This window comes from Pelodiscus sinensis, chromosome 2 (genome assembly GCF_049634645.1).
Source record: "Pelodiscus sinensis isolate JC-2024 chromosome 2, ASM4963464v1, whole genome shotgun sequence".
In the NCBI taxonomy this organism is placed as follows: domain Eukaryota; kingdom Metazoa; phylum Chordata; order Testudines; family Trionychidae; genus Pelodiscus; species Pelodiscus sinensis.
This window is the reverse complement of record NC_134712.1, coordinates 156207733-156227957: the sequence shown is the minus strand read 5'-3', so window position 1 is coordinate 156227957 and position 20225 is coordinate 156207733. Positions and strand designations below refer to the sequence as shown.

General features: G+C 40.4%; 1 protein-coding gene across 14 annotated transcripts in view; it reads right to left on the bottom strand.

The window, feature by feature from the left end:
• The window catches only part of COBL (cordon-bleu WH2 repeat protein), a 229204-nt gene that overhangs the window by 3107 nt on the left and 205872 nt on the right, over window positions 1-20225 (bottom strand). For 13 of the 14 annotated variants that reach the window (XM_075921663.1, XM_075921658.1, XM_014580203.3 and 10 more), the window contains 4 exons: window positions 12484-12587; window positions 8448-10501; window positions 7671-7787; window positions 3656-3910 (listed from right to left, as the gene is read on the bottom strand). In XM_075921663.1, the coding sequence (XP_075777778.1) occupies window positions 3656-3910; window positions 7671-7787; window positions 8448-10501; window positions 12484-12587 (2530 nt within the window). The remainder of the gene's footprint in view (window positions 1-3655; window positions 3911-7670; window positions 7788-8447; window positions 10502-12483; window positions 12588-20225) is intronic. The other variant, XM_025178085.2, reaches the window with a different exon arrangement.

The window sequence follows — 20225 nt, the reverse complement described above, 5'->3', positions numbered from 1 at the left end:
GGAGCCCACCCCTTTCAAGTGACAGGCACATGCCTCCACTTCTTTATGGGCTGGCTCCTGTGACCCCCATACTCTCAAAATGAGTCTCTGTCTTACACTCCCTAGGTTGCCAAACATGATATACCGAAGGCCCAACAAACCTAATCCCCAAAAGTGTTTCTCTTTGAGAGTCTTTGGACAAAAACGACGAGGAGACTCGTGGCACCTTATAGACTAACAGATGTATGTGAGCATAAGCTTTTGTGGGCAAAGACCCACTTCATCAGATGCATCTGATGAAGTGGGTCTTTTCCCACGAAAGCTTATGCTCCAAGAAATCTTTTAGTCTATGAGGTGCCATAGGACTCCTTATCACTTTTGCAGTTTCAGACTAACATGGCTACCACTTTGATTTTGGACAAAAAGAGTATTCAGTGACATAAACGCTTCCTCTTCAAAACAAAGTGGCTGCATCTAGACTGGCAAGTTTTTCCGCAAAAGCAACTGCTTTTGTGGAAAAACTTGCCAGCTGTCTACAGTGGCTGCTTGAATTTGCACAAGAACACTGACGATCTAATGTAAGATTGTCAGTGTTCTTGTGCAAATACTATGATGCTCCCGCTCAGGGATAAGCCCTCTTGTGCAAATGTATTTGCGCAAGAGGGCCAGTGTAGACAGGGGAGAACTGTTTTGTGCAAAAAAGCCCCAATGGCAAAAATGGTGAAAAACCACGTCTAGATTGGCAAGGATGCTTTTCTGCAAAAAGTGCTTTTGCGCAAAAGCATCTGTGCCAATCTAGGCGCTCTTTTCCGCAAATGCTTTTCACGGAAAAACTTTTCCGTGAAAAGCATTTGCGGAAAATCATGCCAGCCTAGACGCAGCCAGTATGTTTTACTTTTCAGGAGGTGCAGAGCTTACAGATAAATGAATAAAAAACAACACAGCATCCTGCCTACAACTCATATTCCCCCTCAAGCCACGAAATGTTCAAGAAATCCTGGGTGCCCGTTCTCTTTGGAACCAAGTTCCAGCTCACTTACTGCAGACCCCTGGCTGTTAGTCAGTCTGCATCAGCTTGCAGCAGCTAATTTTCCCTCTCCGTTTCCATTCGGCAGTTCTTTTAGATGATCAGTTGTCTTTTGATCTCTAGGTACTTAGCCCTGGCAAAACAGCAAGATTGGAACCAAGGAATTGCCTCTTAATTGCCAGCTATTAATTTGGCCATTGTTTGAGTGTTTGTTGTGATGTTTCTTATCTTGGCCATTGTGTTGCCTTTGCTGCCTGGTTCCCAAGACAGCTGCATCTGGTCTAATGCCATGGCAAGTAACCCATCACAAATGAACACACAAATGCATGCACGTTATTCATAAAAACAATAGAGATTTTCTGGTTCTCCTCACTACGTACCAACAAAATTACTTCATGTTAATTCCAAAAGTTTCCAGAGGACAATGGAAGAGAAATCTACATAACTGAAATACTACCTGTTGACAAACTGCAACCAATAGCTAATAGAAAACATTGACAATGGCGTTCCAAAATGAGCCCGGCGCTCTTGCCTTCCACACATGCCCCTGTAGTTGTCTGATAAATGATGCAAAAAACATTACAAGCAAGCCAGAAAGCTGTAGTGCCTCTGGTCCAAAATCCACTCACAGCTGTTGTCCATGCATTACTCAAGGCTCACCAGCAAGCTTGATGCTGCAGCCATAAAGTAAGCAAAATATGACTCTCCCTCAAACACACAATCAGCCAAATAATGTCCAGCAGAACTATCCCATGCTGTGAACCTGCTAATCAACCCAGAGTGCCTATCTCTGTGCAACATATTTATAAATACAAAAGCTGAAATCCTATCTACAGTGAATAGTTCTCATCTTGCTTTGCAACTGAAATCAATCAAATAAGAATGGGCCTGATTCTGAAGCTCTCTCTACACTACAGAGGTTTTTTTTGGAAAAACGCGTACAGCTAACCTCCACAGGGATCATGTAGTTGGAGGAATCTACATTTAAACTATCTTTCCTTCCAGAAGACTTGGAACTCAGAAGGACTATGGAATTCCCTCCTGGAAGAGGTCAGGCTGACCCCAGCCCTGATTGTCTCAATGTGTAAAACCCACTGTTGCCAAAAAGTATTTCTTCAGGAATAGCATGGAAAAGAAACAACAAAAATACATACAATAATGCTGAAGATCCATAGCAAGATTTTTCTCTAGACAGGTGAAATGGAGAGACAAAGCCTCATTTGTTCTGGTGTCTTTTGCTTTTTCATGACATTGCTAGATGGTTGTACCATAATGATTGGTGCCTTCTACATCCCAAGACAGCATATTATATGTAATTTTACACATGCAAAATAACTGCAGAAATCGGTTTAGTTTAGTGTGCTGAAGTTGGACCCTTAGGAGTTTCCTGAAACACTGATTTGTTTGTGTGATGAAGTCTGATTCTATAAAAGTTGCACTTTACAAGAAATGAGATGCTTTACTGCTCTAGTATTAGTTGGTGGATAATATTGTTCAGTTTGTTTTATAAAGGGCAAATGGACAAGGCTAATCATATTTATGTGTTTATGGTTTGCATCAGCTTAGTCCCAACGTGGGAAAACTACATCTGTAATTACAAATACCCAAAAGCGTATGGGCTGAAGTCCATTCTGTAACTAAGTGAATTTTGGAATAAAGCCACTGAAGCCAATGGACCTGAATCTGTTTTCACCATCATTTTGTACATCAGGGGTAATTCAGTGTGACAGTAGAATCTGGCACAAAGAGTTTAATACAATCATTCCAAAATATACCAATAGAACTCAGAGGAATATTTAGGCCATTGGGGGTTGCATACATACAATTAAAAATGGAATGAAACCCGCAGAGCCTAAAACTGATCCCATATGAATTTGTACTGGTATAATTCTATTCACTTCAGAGGAGTTATTCCTGACTCACACCAGAGTATGAGAGTCTGGAAATCACCATGTGTTGTGTGTGCACATATTTGCATACTGGGTGGTTCAGTTTCATGTTCTTCAGAAGGTTTATGTAGAACCACATTTTATGAGAGATATGGATTGTATTAGTAAAAATCTGGCATACCGGAAAAGAGACATTGTCAAGAATATTAGGCCTCACAATTTGATTCAGTCAGCCTAAAGGATGGATGACTGGGGGAAAACATTGGGTACGAAAACCTATGATATGCTATTGGAATTAAAGGTGAATATTTATCCCTAAATTGCTTAAGTGCAGATATTTTTGGAAAAGGCTAGAGAAAAAGGGTCTCAGGGTCTAACTTTGGCTAGGTCCCATTGTTCAGAGGTCAAATGGAATTATTTTTAGTTTGTCAGAATAGAATAGAAGAGGCCACCCAATTCTATGGTTTTAAAAAAATAATACTCCTAATGTCTCTTTTTAAAAGAAAAATATCCCTGCACATTTTATTTTTACATGAAGAAAAACCATACTCGAGATAATGTGTTTTAATACGTGTCCAAAGATGTGAGATGCAACACTAATCTTTCCATTGCCATTAGAGAAAACATGGTATGCATCCTTTTAAGTTGATAAAAAGGAAAAAATATGTAGTTAGCACAACTTGCAAACTGCTCTCAGGGCAGGATTGCAAGCTCAGCTTGTCTCAACTAAAAGGCTGACCATATACATGGGTACATTTACCTTTTTTAACCTGGCTGCTCCAGCACCAGAGCGAATGGCTTCCATTAGGGCCTCCCTTGCATCCCCAGGGTTACTTGTAGCAGTGGCATGAAATCTAGGAGCTGTCACGGACTTGTGGCTGGGAGGAGGCGGGGGTGGTGGCAGGGCAGGTGGAGGGGGGATCCGAAGTTGCTCTGCCTGAAAGTCTTCTTTATTTTGCAAAGACGGTTCTGCATTTCTAAAGCTCTGCAGCTCTTCAGAGGCTGATGATGAGATCTGCCAACAAGACAAACTGAAAGTGAATAGTTCATATCTGGCATAGCAATAAACTGTAATTATTTGACACTCGAGGCACACTTTTATTTCACAACTCCAAACTTCAGTTTGCTCAACTGATATATAATGTGTAGAACTTTTGTTTGCTCATTGGTTTAAACATCTGTTACTACTCTCTCACATGGCTCAGCTGGGCTGATTACCAGGACCAAGGACTTGGCATCGGCTCTCTCAGAAATTCAATCTTTACTTACTGTGACTTCTTGCATCCTTACAGTGTAACTCTTCTTTAAGTGTAAGGTAAAGAGTTGGACTGGGTGTGAGTTTGGGAATGACTGTAAGGCTTTTGGACTCAAGAAACTGTATTAGGGTAGCTGTAGGCACCAGGGTATCTCATTTACTTATAGTAATCGGTATGGTAAGGTGGTAATAATGGACGAGAGAGAGAGAGAGAGAGAGAGAGAGAGAGAGAGAGAGCTTAAGATCTGTGCTCATACTCCTAGCTTCACATTCAAATTATTCTTAAACTTACAGTTTCCATCCAACTTAAAAAGAAATAAAACCAGAGGGAGCTATTTGAAAGTAAATGGGGCAAATCAACTGACTGCTTTTCCAGTAGAGTTACTTTGGAATTCCTTAATCTAAAATTGCTACATGAATTATATGTGCAGAAGCCTGCTCTAATGTAAACAACTTGGTAGGGAGCTGGCTTGTGCTTTTTCAATAGACTTTTGTCTTTAACAATGTCCCTAATACCTATTAATAGCAACAATGTCATAAATGTCAAGAATTGATCTATCCTCAAAATGTTTGGCAAACAATAATGAGGTAATGATATTTCCTTTGTATTTCCACATTTGTTCTGTGAGCATAATCCCCATTTCACAGAGGGGGAAATTGAGGCAGAGAGTGGCATGTGAATTATCGATGGTCAAAGAGGCTATGCCTACACTACCAGATTATTTATTTCAAAATAACAATTCCCAAATAAGTACTTCAAAATAAGCTTATTCCTCTTCGCAAACAGGAGTTATTATTTTGAAATAACAAACCCATTATTTCTAAATAACAGGCTTGGTAGGGTGGACACTTGCCTTTTAATTTCAAAATAAGGGGAGTTATTCCGAAATAACCCCGCAGTGTAGACATTCCCAGAAGGAGCGAATGGCAGTACAAGAACTCGGGAGTGGCTGTCTATTCCTGTACTCTGTCCACTCCAATACATACACACTGCATTAAACAGCACAAACCACATTGTGTGAAGAAGTAATACATGGTTTCTAAAGAAGTGTCCTTACAACTAATGCAAAAAGCCACTCTTTTGTACCAGAGAAAAGCAACTGAAAGAATCTCTATGATGATACAACAACATATTTTCAGAGTGTTCTTCACACGGATTCTCACCTATGCCCAAGCAATACACGGTGCAGTTCAGTACAATGAGTGGACAAAGGAGCCCCTTTCCACTTCTTCAACCCTGGATTGGCTATGTGCCAGGCTGCTCTTTCACTGCCTCTAGAAACATGCTGTTGTAACCACCAGTAGGCAGATTTGAACATGGGACTGCTGGAGCTTAGTAAAGGCAATTCTACAGCTTGAGCTATAAAGCCAGCTCTCTCTCAACTTAGTCTGTAGAGCTCCCTTGTTCTTTTCTCTTGATGTAAGTGGTCCACACCTCAAGTACATTTTTGTGCAAGAAAATTGACAGAGTAGAGGGCTCTCCCCATGAGGAATAACTCCTTTTTGTGCTACAGGTCTTGCGCAGAAAGGCAGGTGTGGTTGCTCTGGAGGAGGTTTTGCGCAAGAAACCCCTATCGAAAAAAGCACAGGTGCTCTGACAGCCATTTTGCTCTCTTGCGCAAAAGCACATCGCTTTAAGGGCTGGATGCGCTTTTGCACAAGAAGTTTTTGCACAAGAACTCTTTCGCAAAGGGCTTCTTGTGCAAAAACCATGCAGAGTAGACAAAGCCTAGGCCTGTGCATTACATACTTCCCCTAGCTGAGGAAGCACATCCCAAGCTTCAGAGACCCAGCTGAGATCCCGGACCAGACCCCACTTGTAACCACCACTAGGCAGATTCGAACCTCAGACTACTGAGCTTAGTATAGGGGCCGCTACAGCTTGAGCTATAAAACCAGCTGGATCTCAGCTTAAGCTGTAGAGCTCCCTCATTCTTATCTCTCACTTTACGTGGTCTAAGTGCCACGACATGGGACAGTAAACCACACACTAGGGCTTTGTCTACACTACACATTTTTGCGGCAGAAAATATGCTAATGCAGGACTCAGTAGCATAAGCCATGACATCATTAGCATATTTTCTGCCATTTCTTTTTGTGCCAGGGGTTTTTGCACAAGATCCTGTTTTGCACAAGATCCCTATGCCTCCAGGAGAGATCTTGCACATAAGGCATATTTTCTGCTGCAAAAATGTATAGAGTAGACATAGCCTAGGTGTACTGGTTACACTGTACTGTAAGTCAAGTCTCATAGGAAGCTGTCTATTCTATTTACCCAACAAGCAATGAGACATTCACAAGGAAGGGATACTGGAGTAGCACAGGGGAGAACAGATATTATATGTGGTTGGTAAACAACCTGTGAGCCCCAGATGTGTAGATAGTTGGTAATGGTTTCACTGCATCAGAGGGATGGGACCCTTCTTGCCCTTTGCTGGATCATTGAACAGAGGGAAGGTTCACATTAGTGCAATTCATACTCTAGCTTCTAAAACTAAGAAATATGGTTAGATAAATTCTTCCGACAGACAGTATCATCTAGGCTACGTCTAGACTACATGGCTCCGTTAACGGAGCCATGTAAAATAGTTTATTCGGCGTAGTCAAAGAAGCAGGGATTTAAATAATCCCCGCTTCATTAAAATAAAAATGGCCACCACTCTGTGCCGACGATCAGCTGATCCGGCACAGCGCGGCAGTCTAGATGTGGTGCGGTCGACAAAGGAAGCCTTTGTCAACCGTTCCGGTATGCCTCTTACCAGAGCGGTTGACAAAGGCTTCCTTTGTTGACTGCGCCGCGTCTAGACTGCCGCGCTGTGCCAGATCAGCTGATCATTGTCGCAGCGAGGTGGCCATTTTTATTTTAATGAAGCGGGGATTATTTAAATCCCCGCTTCTTTGACTATGCCGAATAAACTATTTTATATGGCTCCGTCGATGGAGCCATGTAGTTTAGACGTAGCCCTAGAGTTGTGGGGAAACATGCCAGATTTTTAGTTAGTTGCTTGCAACTGCATGCATATGTTGCATGTATCTAACTAATAACCATAAATTACAGTGTGTATGTGGAAATCAAGTACTTGCATGCACATACAGCCAGCTAGGTAGACGCCTGGGGTATTGTGAGACGTAAATTAGGTGGAGTGAAAATTGCATATTCCTACAGTGAAAAGCTCATCTATAATGCCTAACCTTGTGAAAATCCTGAACTGAAGATAGCTGGGTCAAGTATCTGGAGTGTGCAGTCCCCTATTAAACTAATTTGGGTTTACCTTGATTTAATGTGTGCATTAACAATTGTTAGTCCCAGCTAACAAAATCAATGAAGTACTACAGTGGAATGAAGATTCTGGCCCATCACGTAAGCATTACAGTCGTGCCCTATGTTGTCAATGTTTTTTCTAAAGTCTTCTTGTTGCAATACACATTACTTTGCATCACTTTAGGTCATTGTGCACCCAACATATTCAGTAGGAATAACCAATAAGAAGAGCACTGATCTTATTTATCTATTTTTTACCTTTTTCAGTCTTGATGTGCCACTGTGGCCTCTGATTGCTGCCAGCAGGGCTGAACGTTCATTCTCTGGCTCAGCATATGAGTTCTTCTGACTTCCATTTATCACGCTGTCTGAAGTCTAGCATATGAACAAAACAGACACCATCAGGTTGTTACTAAATATTTACTTGGACATAATTTGAAGAAACATTATTAAATTGCTTAGCACACATATATTTTAAGCTCTGTGGGCTAGGCAGCTTGGCTTCCTTTATGCCTAATTCTGCATCCCTTAATCATAATGCATACTACCTACTCATGCAAGTGGCCCCATTGAGTTACATTTTGCTCAGAGGGCAGAATCAAGTCCTGTGTGTATTGTGCAGAACACCAAGCCCAGTACCAGCTGTTAATAAATAATAAATCTTGATGAAGTAACGTAATTGTGTATCTTTCATTCGAATGTAGCTAAATGTTTCCTATATACTGCACATTCTGATGTTTACATAACCTTCAGGAATACAGGTTAGGCTTGTAGGTTAACCTTAATTATTTTTCCCTACATCAGTATTCTTCTGGCTATTCTAACTAGCACAAGCGGCTAGGCTATTGTATAACAATATACAGGATGTGAGGAATAGCCAGCGGTCAATTCTGAATGTTGCTATTATAAGTTTTTTAAATAGTACATGCACTTCAGCACATGAGCAAGAGTACCAGGTATAGAATAAGCTGGTGTCTACTCTGGTAAATACAGACTTTTTCAGTTTCAATGGCCTAAATAAAGTCTCCACTTTACCTTTCGTAGTTTTTCCTTTCCTCCTGCAGTCTGAATGGCTTCCATTAATGTGCTGTGCAGGGATGAATCTTTCAGAACTGGTTTCTGGACAACAGGTTTGAACTTCTTCTTTGGCCCAAAAATATCAGTTTGTATAATATCATCAGATTTATGTATATCGTTTATTAGGGGAACAGCAGGCTTCTTGTCTCTTTGAGAACTGATGTGGTTATTCACAGGTGTAATATTGAACTCTGACAATGCTTTTAAAGAATTAGTTTGTATATTGTTAGCAGGATGCCATTTAGTGGACCTCGATAATGAGCTGTAAGAGGCTGTAGATGTTGGGAGATTGGGTGATGTGAGCGGTGAGGAAGAATTAGCATGGTCCGTCTTCTCACCTTTCTGATCAGACAAAGCATGTGTGTTTTTATCAACTATACTTTGTCTGCTGTTAAAACTGTGATTGCTTTCTGCAGGGTAGTTATCTTTTGAAGAGGATTTAGTAAGCGGTACACTGATGCTCCGTTTATAGAAACCTACAGGGGTAACGTGATTCAGTGACTTGATAGTCACTGTTTTGTTTTCCATGGCAAAATTATCACCAAGTGTCAACCTGCCATTTGATGCTTTGTGACTGCAGGTAAATATATCTGAATGAGAGTCTCTCATTTCTGCAGGTTTCACTGCCCTAGGGCTGTTTTTGGCCACAGTAATGCATTCTTTGGGGAGAGGTTCTGCTCCAATTTTTATCAATGTTTCCTCATGTTTATTCTCATTTTTAACATGCTTCTCTGTCAAATCAGTCTTTAATGTAAGTGGATCAAGACGTTTTGCAATGGCCGATGCAACATAATGGCTTGAAGTTCTTTTATAAGGCTTTAAAAATGGGAACTCTGTCTCGTCCTTGTTAATTGTTGGGAATGCTGATGTTTTTACCTGAGACTGTGTGGCTGGAACAGGTGGTTTGATTCTTTCAAGCTCAAAATGCCTTTCAGCCACATTTGACGTAATTGTTTGTGATGGTATTGGTTTTGAATCCATTAGAGAGATAGGTTTGCTTTCAGATTTTGAATTAAAGGGTTTTGAGCTCACAATGGCTATTGACTTTTTAGAATTATATTCTATAGACTTGTCAGATTGTTTTTCCATAGAGTTTTCCCTCCAGAATGCCTTTACTCTCCCAATATGAGGTTCTTCAGTTTCATTGGAAGAAAAATCTGATGTGTTCTTCTTATCAGCATTTGGAGTGATCAGGTTGCCTAAGTCATCTATCTTAAGGGCACCAGTGGTGAAGGAATTCCCTCTATCAAAATATTTTTTTTCAGGCTTGGGAGGAACAACTTTAAAGGTTGTCAGGCCTACTTTAGGTTCATAGCTTGTTACAGAACTAGGGACACGATGACCCCACTGGCGCGGGGATAAGACATCTTTTTTTTCCTCAGTGGTTTTGTTTGATGTGGGCTTGAATTCCAATTCTGTTTTCATTTTGTTCAAGATTTTTTCCTGACTATTTTGTTCATTATATGGATTTGTTTTCTCTCTTGCTATCTGTATTTCAGTCACAGGCGTGAGAGGAGAAGAAATCTGTGTGGGTTTGCATTCTTCTGAACTTACACCACTTTTATAGGTGTTTTCCAGCCCCAGGTTGTTTTCATTTCTCTTTTCAAACAAAGATGTAAGAGATCCAAACTTCTCTCGCTTTTGTTCTGCATGCAGGGAATTAAATACATCTTCAGAGGACTGCTGGTGAATTAAGTCCATGGATATACTTAGGGACATGTCATTTACCTGTTTCTTATCAAAAGACCCTGCACTGTTATTTGTAAAGTTCCATAAAGTAATGGAATCAGCTGAGATAGCTTCTTTATCATTTTCTTTAGGGAGTAACATATTCTCTTCATCTTCAATTGGACCTATGGTGTTAACATCCAAGATATCATCTATGTTTGTTACTGGAACAACAAAAGCAGTATCTTGAGCAGCACCAGCATTGATGAAATGCGGGCTGGACACCCCATTTGTGTGGTCTGCCACAGAATCATTATCTGCTTCACAGTGTATACCTTCCATTGCTGCAAAAAATACAAACAAAAGCTTTCACAAATTGGTCACGTTTGCAACCTCACTGTCTATTACTCAAAGATGGTTTAGACAATCATAACAAATATGGATTTTGATGACAATTACATAATTCAGGACATACCTGGCTCACAAGCAAACATTTTCCTGTTGTAAGAAAAATCATTATCTGCATGCATATATTTTATTGTCTAGCTGATTATTACCATCAGCCTATTGTGTGTGTGTAACCCACTCCCCTCCTGTGGTATACTGTCCCATCTAGTGGTATCAAGACCACTTAGAGAGAATAAATCTGCTCTACAGTGTTAGTTACCAGCCAGGTGGCTTTTGGCTCATGTGCTAAGCACCAAAAGATCCAGGTTGAATTCCACCTGCTGACAACTGGGGTCTGTCAATGTTACATGTACATGCCTCGCAATGTATTCAAAGGGAATCACATGTGTAGTTGAGGGTAGAATTTAGTCTACTGTTTATACCTTAACTTTCACTAATGTTTCAGCGACAAACTCTTTATTGCAATACTCCAAAGGAGAAACATTTCAGAATAAACAGAAAACATCTCTAAATTATTATTTTTAAACCTAGTTAATAAAAGAACCTGTCTGCGGGACTACTTCAAGGAAGCCAACAAAGAAACAGAACTTGCATTTCTTCTTCTATCATCCTGCCCCCTATCATCATCCAGGAATGTAACAGCTTCATTGTGAAAGAAGCTATTGGATTTATTTCTTCTTTCAATTATTTAAATGAATTTAATTCAATTAATTAAAGAAGGGTTCACATCATTTTGAATCGAAACACATAATTGAGTGATATTTTGATTTATCACAGGTGGTTAGGAAGTAGGGTATTTCTTTGTGAAGAACAGGCTATTTTTACCTAAACTGGTCAGAATGTTAATGTTATAACTTTAAACTGCATGTAGTAATGTGGTTGAAATATCATATAGAAAACATCCCCCCCTTCTCCATGAGGGATGTAAGAGTGTAACCATTCAAATGGTTAACCAAGAAGCATCAGCTGGTTGGATTTTGTTATGGTTAAACTCTTGGCCGGTGTGCGCAAGCTCTGGCTGCTGACCTTGCTCCCGGGGAGCCAGCTGCCACCCCGCGCTGTGGGCTCTGCAGTACAAAGCTTCTTCTGCAGAACCTGCGGTGTTGTCAGGCCCCCAGGACTGGTAGCCAGGAGCCAGTGCACACTGGGAGTCGGCTTATAAACTCCCAGTATCAGAGCCCACAGTGTGGAGTGGCAGCCAGATCTCAGAAGTAGGACCGGCAGCTGGCGCTGGTGTGTGCGGTGACCCAGCCTATACTATATTATATTATAATATAAGCTGGCTCCTGGTGCACACCAGGACCTGGCTGCCAACCCCACTCCTGGGGAGCCAGCGGCACGGTGGGCTCTGCAGTATAATCCTCAGGATTATACTGCAGAATCTGCAGTGCATATAACTACTAGGATTTTTAATGGTTTCACAGTTACTTTTTAAAACCGTTTTCCCAACCCTATTCTCCATTTGATCCTGACAGTATTAAAGCAGTTTATGTGCTGTAAAATGAGAAGATCCTGCTGCAAAGATGCAAGCTACATATTGCACATCGATCAGAAACATAGTGCCAAATTCTCTACATGCCTAACTCCACTGAAGTCGATGAAAATATGCCAGCAGAAAATGTGGCCCATAAAGTGTGACCTTTCTGGTAGCAGGCACTCATATACAATGACGTCCATATAAATATGTGGATAAATAGGTAATAGCAGCTGAAGGATACCAGTTTAATCCAGCAACAAAATAATGTGGGTTAGAATAGCAGCAATTCAGATGGTGGGGGCCAAATTTTGCTCACAGCTATATGTGTAGCTCCCGGTGACTTGCATGAGAACACTGCACATGCATAAGGCAGAAACTGACCCTGTATATTTTTACTGTCCCTTACTACTTCTGTAGCTCAGAGATGACATAGTTCCCTACCTTCTAAACTGACATCTAGTTCAGCCAGAGCCTGCTGGAGTCGTGCAGCAATGAATACGTCCTCATTGTCATTCTTAACTGCAGTCATTTCTTCATCTCTGCTACTAATTGAAAGAGAAAAATGGTGGGGTTATTTTCGTATTGTCACTCTGAAAGCCATTCTTATTTCAACCTCTTTGGTTTCACTGTAGATGTGAAGCACATGCCCCCAGAAGTACAAAATTCAAGCAGAGCTACCAGCACGCACCATACTGATGCAACCACATCTCTTATCTTTGCACTGTGGGATATTTGTGGTTTTTCCTCAGAGTGCTGCTGATCAAAAGATTAGGATTAATAAAGCTGGTCACAAAGAAATGGTTCGGATTCACTGTGAAGTCTGTACAAAGGAGAGTGCCCAAATGGAAATTGTTTGCATATCTGTGTCATTTTAAAGCTGTCTGCTACATGTGTTGTGCACATACTGCACATGCATATGAATTGCAATTAAAAATAACTAGGCTCTGTTAAAAATCTATTTTTCATTTTGAATGGAGGAAAAAAGGGGTAACTAATCTCTTTGGAGACATTTTGGATCATATTTATTATGGGCCTCATTTTTTTCTCAAATATACCTGTGTAATTAGAAGTAACACCCCTGGTTTCAATACAGTTTTGGAACGGTCTAAAACCAGTGTGAAATCAGAATTTGATACCATGTATTTTCTCCATTTGTCTTTAAAAAAAATACCACTAATATGTGTGTGACAACAAGCTCTTTATTTCTTAGAGGTGAAAACCTGGCCCCTGAAATCAGTGGGAATTTTGTCATTGACATCAGCGGACCCAGGATTTCACTTTAGGAGTTTGTTTATTCCTTCCCCTTATTCATCACATTGAGTAATAATGTGGCATCTAAATTAAAGTTTGTCCTTGTGATTAGGCTACCAATAAAATAATCTCCTACTCTAACTGCTCTCAAATCTTTTCAATGGCTTCCTTTTGCTTGTCAAGCTTCTTATCCTCACTGTACAACTAGCTCCTGTCCACATCTGCTGTTTCCATTTACTTCCCTACTCACTTCCTACATTCCTCCCAAGCCTCTTTCCTGAATGTTCAATTTTACTATTCTCTTCTTCCATGCCCCAGTCTTATTCTTGAAACTTTCCCTTTTCCTTCTGCCTATAATGGTGTCATTCTTCTCACTCAATTCCATCTTTGAACATACTTCTTTCTCGGAGGCCTTCCTATTTTAAAAATATAATAAAAATGTAGTGCTTCAAGTAAGAGTGTTCAGCAAATCATGTAAGGTCTGAATGGTGCTGTCTGTGTTTGAGCCAGACTGCAGGGGACCAAATCTGCAGAGTACCACTGACTGTCAAGCATCTTCAACTGTAGTTACACTCAATAGGCACTCAGCACTTCCCCATAAGAGGCCTTCTGAGTCTCGATGGGTTCTAAATTAGTGGTTACCACCCAAGAAAGCGAACTGGAAATCACTGTGGATAATTCTCTGAAACCTTCAGCTCAGTGTGCAAGCTTTGTGGTCAAAAAGGCTAATGGAATGTTAGGAACCATTCAGAAGGGATAGAAAATAAGCATAAAATATTGCCACTATATAAATCCTAACCTTTAATATTTGTAGGCTGAAAAAAGAATACAGTGGAAAAGGGAGAAAGACTACAAAGATGATCAAGGGTACGAAACGCCTTCCATGTGATGACAGACTAAAACAATTAGGACTCTTCAACTTATAAAAAAGAAGACAAAGGAGGGGAGGATGTGATAGAGGTCTATAAAATCATAAATTGTGTGGGAGAAGTGAACAAAACTGTTATTTACCCTTTTACACAAAAACCAAGGATCACTTGATGGAATTAATAGATAGCAGGTTTAATACACACAACTGTGGAAAAAGTACTTCTACTATCTTGTGGAACTCATTGCCATGGGCGGTCATTGAGGCCAAAAATAAACTAGGTTCTAAAAATAACTGTATACATCATTTCATAATGAATAGGTCCAAGATGGTTAGGGATGCAGCCCCCTATTGGAGTGACCCTAAATTTCTGACTATGAGTAGTTCTGAGTGGCAGACAGAGGATGATCACTCCATAACTGCCTTCGTCTGTACCTTCCCCATGAAGCTCTGGTGTGGGCCACAGTCACAGACAGGATACTGGGAAACATGAACCACAATATGACCCAATATGGCAGTTATATGTCCCTATGAGAGTCTACAAAAAGCCATTTTGTTTTGTTTATTGAACTTGGGCTGCAAAATGTCCTTTTGCTATTGCCTTTTGAAATAGACCTCTGAACTCAATTTTTGGGATTGTTCTCCTGTTTTTGTTGTTGACATAATTAACTCCTTACTACTCATTTTACTTTTTTAAGCCATTTTGTTGTTATGAGACTCATGCCAGATGACATGTTTCTTTGTGCATGAAAGCTTATGCCCAAATAAATCTGTTACTCTTTAAGGTGCCACAGGACTTCTCGTTTTCTTTTAACATTCAGCTCTGCTTTCCCACACCATTGTGTAAGCATTCCTACAGCTCTGTGAATAAATGCACAGATAAATTCCTGGAGCTTGACTGTCCTCTTACGTACATTAGTGTAAATGAGAAGTAACTCCCCTGACATTATATAAGTACATGAGTATAAGTGAGATCAAACTCAAGCCCCTAGTCTTTGCCAATACATAAATAAATAAGCCCCAGAATATTTTTCAGATGTTTTTCACTGTCAAAGATACCAGCTCATGACCATGTGCTGAATAGTAAGAAAGTTAAAACATAGCACTTTAACATCCATAGGCACAGGAGGCATGGAAAATAGTGGTGCAAGGGGTTTTGCAGCACCCCCAGGTTATGCACCCAGCGTCCTCGCACCCAGGGCCCAGCCCTACTGTCGACCTGCCATTAACTCCACCAGCCCCAGGTCCCAGCCTCTGGGCAGCCCCCTTGGGTTCCTCTCGGCCCCGCAACCCCGAAGATGTCCACCGTCCCCAGCATCCATGCCACTGGTTCTGCAGGCTCTGTTGCTGCTCAGTATTCTACTGCTGGCCTGGGACTCTGCAGCAGCCTCCAGCTGTTGCTAGGTTGCCAACTCTCCTGGACCAGATATTGGGAGTTGAAGATGCTACACATCACCTGGGATCAGGCCCTAGATGTGTTTATCACCAGTCACATTACAATATGTTAACCTGAGTTTTCTTGTCAAGAGACCCATGCAAAGGCAAGGGAGCAAGAAAGGCAGATACATCCTCATCTGATCTACTGACTGAAGAAGTGAAAGATAGAATCATAGAATCATAGAATAATAGGACTGGAAGGGACCTCAAGAGGTCATCGAGTCCAGCCCCCCGCCCTCAAGGCAGGACCAAGCTCCGTCTACACCATCCCTGACAGATGTCTATCTAACCTGTTCTTAAATATCTCTAGAGAGGGAGATTCCACCACCTCCCTTGGCAATTTATTTAGTGGCGAAGTCAGGAGATGTAAGGCCCAAGTCTTACAAAGAAAATGAAGTAAATGGAATTACTCATTTGAGTAAAGTTATAGATTTTTCTAAGCTCTTTGCAGGACCAGGCCTAAGCAAGGGCTCAACTACCCAAACACAGCTTAGGGTTCTATGATGTGTAGGTTCTAATACTATGCTTCTCATTATCATTACCTTCCATCAGTACATTAAACATCAGAATTCGCATCTGTCGTGCTGTTTGTTTTCTTCTCCTCTTGTCCCAAGAGTCCTAACTATTTCTCCCCATATTATGTATAAGCCTCCCCATTGTAGACAAGCCCAGAAGGAGCAAATTGTGCTCAAGTGCTAGGGACAGAAAGTAATGAGTTCGAATTCTATCTGTACTAAGGACTCACTGTGTCATCTCTGGGATGTTGTGTAGAATCCAATCCATCTGTCATTGAAGTCAATAAGAAACTAGATTTGGCCCTGATAGCTAAATTATTACGGTCCCTTAATAGGCACAGGAAAGGTAGAAGCAGCAAGGATTTCTTCCCAGTCTCTGTGCACTTGTGCAGTGACTAAAGATTATTTGCTTCCTAATATCTGTGCCTCAGTTTCTTTAGCTGTAAAACTGAGTTAATAATACCCAACTCACAGAAATGTTATGCGAAGATAATCAGTTGCTTGTACAGTGCTTTGGAAATGAAAGCACCGTACTATTATTTTTCTCTGAATCATAAAACTTTTTGTGCATTTCTTAATTCTAATGAGATTAATTCTCCCTCCCCCCCCAAAAAACCCTTCCAATATCCATATATAAATACTAGAGCTCTTCTCCAAATTATCATGGTTTCAAAATATATAATGTGTGTGTGTCTTGAGTGAGAGGGAAGGTTTAGGGGTTTGCAGTAGCTCACATGACATATAAATATGCTTAAAACTACTTTTCACACGACAGTATTTAGCAAAAGAAAACAAAAGAGCCTTTAATTTCTTTTTAAACCTTCCCTCTCGACCCCTTATATTTTTCTTTTGTTGACAGTTCTGTTTTGGCTAGAATCCAAGACAAACATAAGATTTATTCTGATATTGTGTTTTACATGGTGGATAAACATTAGCAATGGCATTTTCTCACACACACTTCTTTTCATTTGGGGAAAGAACATGATAAACTTCAGGCTGCTTTTCTCACACAACAATAGGTGCTGAAAATCACTGCACTGCTGAGTTTTTAGCCAAGTTAGAAAGAGCTAATGTGCACAGCTCCAGGACGCTGCTCCCTATATTACTTATGGAGATTAGTAGAGATCCATGCAAGAACAAAGGACGGAGTGCAGCAACTGCTCACCTACTGGCTTTACCATTCCACTGAGCTGAGGCCACAACACAACACTCCTCTGCAGTCACTGGCTCAGCTGGAGACAAAATGAAAGTTACAGCAGTGTTTTGTCAAATTAGCACCGTAGAAGAAGGACTTTTATGAGAAAGTTTACATTCAAAAGGGAGAAAAGAAAAAGCTTAGGTACATCTAGTTAGAAATAGAGCTTTTTAAACCATTAAAGGCACTGTAATTGCAATCAGAAACACTGCCATTACATTTAAAGTGACTTCTTTGGGTTTTAGCAAAGGATCAAATTCAACCAATTCTGAATTAAAAGTATTTCCAAAGAATTATGGAAAGGCTGATATACAGTATCAGATGTAGATGGCTAACACGGTGTGAAAGTAACAAGTTTCTTACAGGTGCTGTTGTATCCCCCATTGCCTCAGGGGGAGGAGTAGCTCAGGGCAGAGGGTTGGGGTGTGTGAAACGATAGTACCTATAAAAAATGTAAGTGAGGGGTGGAGTGTGGGGGTTCTCTCACCCCTGAGCCCAACAGATACAGCACTGTAAAATGTGCACTTATACACCTCCAATTCTGACACCCTCCTCCCCTACCAAAGAGTTAGAAAATGATCTCTTTCTCCTGTAAGCCTACTCCCTCCTTTCTGAGGTGCAAGTGCACTTCAGTGCATAAACTTTTAATGTTTCAGCTTCATATGACCAAAGCCTGCAAACAGTGCCAAATTATGTGTTGTTAATGTACTGGAAAGTACATTCCATTTGGGACTGGTTAGATAACAAAGTCATCATTTGTCTTTAATGCATGGTTTCTGAAAGTGACAGGCAAATAGAAGAAAAAACATTAGGTCTATGGTCTGCCATTGTCTGAATGCCACACATCCCTGCTTTTCATGTTGTTAAAGGAGAATAAAAGGCAAGTAGCACTCCCTTTCTGGACGCAGGAGAGCTTGGTTATCAGGTTTATTGGAGTGTATTATATTTACAGGAGGGTAAAAGTGTGCACAAAGGTTGAATGCATCTATTTTTGATTCTCAAAGAGTAACTGGCTTGTCAAGACTAGGGTACAAGGGTCTAGTTATGCCCTCAGATAGATCAGCATTACCACGAATTGATTTTAATGGGAACTGCATGAGCATATTTGAGAGAAAAATGGGGTTGCAACAATATTTTACAGTCCTATTATAGGTCTTTTTTGTGTTCACTGGTGAAAAAACACCACACACAAAACAAAAATGTTGCTGCTTGATATGTATTACTGCTTTGTATTTCTTAAGGCCTTCCGTCTAGCATTATCCTGGTGCTTTACATACAAACATTAATAAATTAATCCACAACATACCACTTTGGAGTGGAGAAATAATACCCCAGTTTTAAGGATGGGGAAACTGAGCTATTGTGAGGTTATCGTTCTGGTGGAAGGTTGAGCACCAAAAAAATCTGAGGAAGAGCCAGAGACTCTCGATCTCTTGACTCGCAGCAGTGCAGCTCTCTCAATGTGACACTTGTAAAAGATTCTAACAATTCCACAAGCACCACACCCTTTTCTTATGTATACATTGAATGAAAAGCTAGTGTGGACTGTTGCTCTAATGGCTGAAAATGCCTACTACTTTAGAATAATAGCTGCATCATCATCTTCCCTCTGTGAGCACCAGTTAACAAACAATGCACAAAGACGTCCAGAGTCGTGTCAGGATTTTTAAGAGTGGGTTTTGGGGAGAGAGGTAAAGAGAAGAGAAAAGAAAGACAGAGATAGAGAAGGAAAGAACAGAAATAAACCATATTTGTAGAATTTGAGGATTATGAATCTCTTAAATATTTTTTGTGTGGGGGGCGGTCATAAAAGTAATTTCCATTCCCCCAAATATTCCTATTATTTTAATTATTTCTTCTCTATAAAGTGGACCCTATGTCCTGGTATTAGAGCTAGTCCAGATATTCAGGGCTTTATCTTATATAAGTGCCTATTACTCCCCATCCCCATCCTGATTTTTCACGCTGGCTATCTGGTCACCTGACTATAAGCACAATTCAGATGAAGTAAAATGCCTTTTTAACCTCGCTAAAAGAAAACCTGTCCTATGTATTAGGGGCAATACAACATGACATTCTTATAAACTAGAGAACTGAGATTCAGATGAAATTAGTATAAGGTAGATACAAAGTGACTAAAAGACCATTCTCAAAGAGTGGTTAGCAATAGTTTGTTGTGAAATGGTGTGTGAGAAGCAGGAATCCTGGGTCCAGTACTATTCAATATATTCATTAATGACTTAGATAATGGAGTGAAGAACGTGTTTATGAAATTGGAAGATAATGCCAATCTGGGAGGGACTGTTAGCACTTTGGAGGACAGGATTAGAACTGGCGAACTGGAGAATTGATCTGAAATCAACTAGATGAAATTCAATAAAGACAAGTGCAAAGTACTATATTTAGGAATTCAAAATCAGACAACTACAAAATGGGGATACTTGTCTAAGCTGTACTTCATTAGAGATTTGCTGATGCATTTGCCTGATGAGGAATAATTGTACTGCTGAAAAGGATCTAAGGGTTATAGTGGACCACAAATTAAACGTGATTCAACATTGTGAGGCAATTACAAACAAGGCTAATACAATTCCGGGATGTATTAACATGAGTGTTGTAGAAGGATGTAAGTGTCCTACTCTTAGGGTGACCATATTTACCTATGCTGAATATGGAACATCTGGTAAAATTATTCATATCCAAGGAAGTCCAACAGCAATCAATCAGAACTGTGCAGTAGAAGCATTCAAATTAATATGAAGTTGATAGAGCCTCTGTCTAAAAAGAAATACTGAGTGGTTTGAGTCTTTTTATTTACCTCCTTCTCTTTAAGGTTTGCCTGGGGCGAGGTGACACATGCACATTCTGGTACACCCTCTCTCACACAGGGATGGGGGTGACTGACCGACCTGACTCA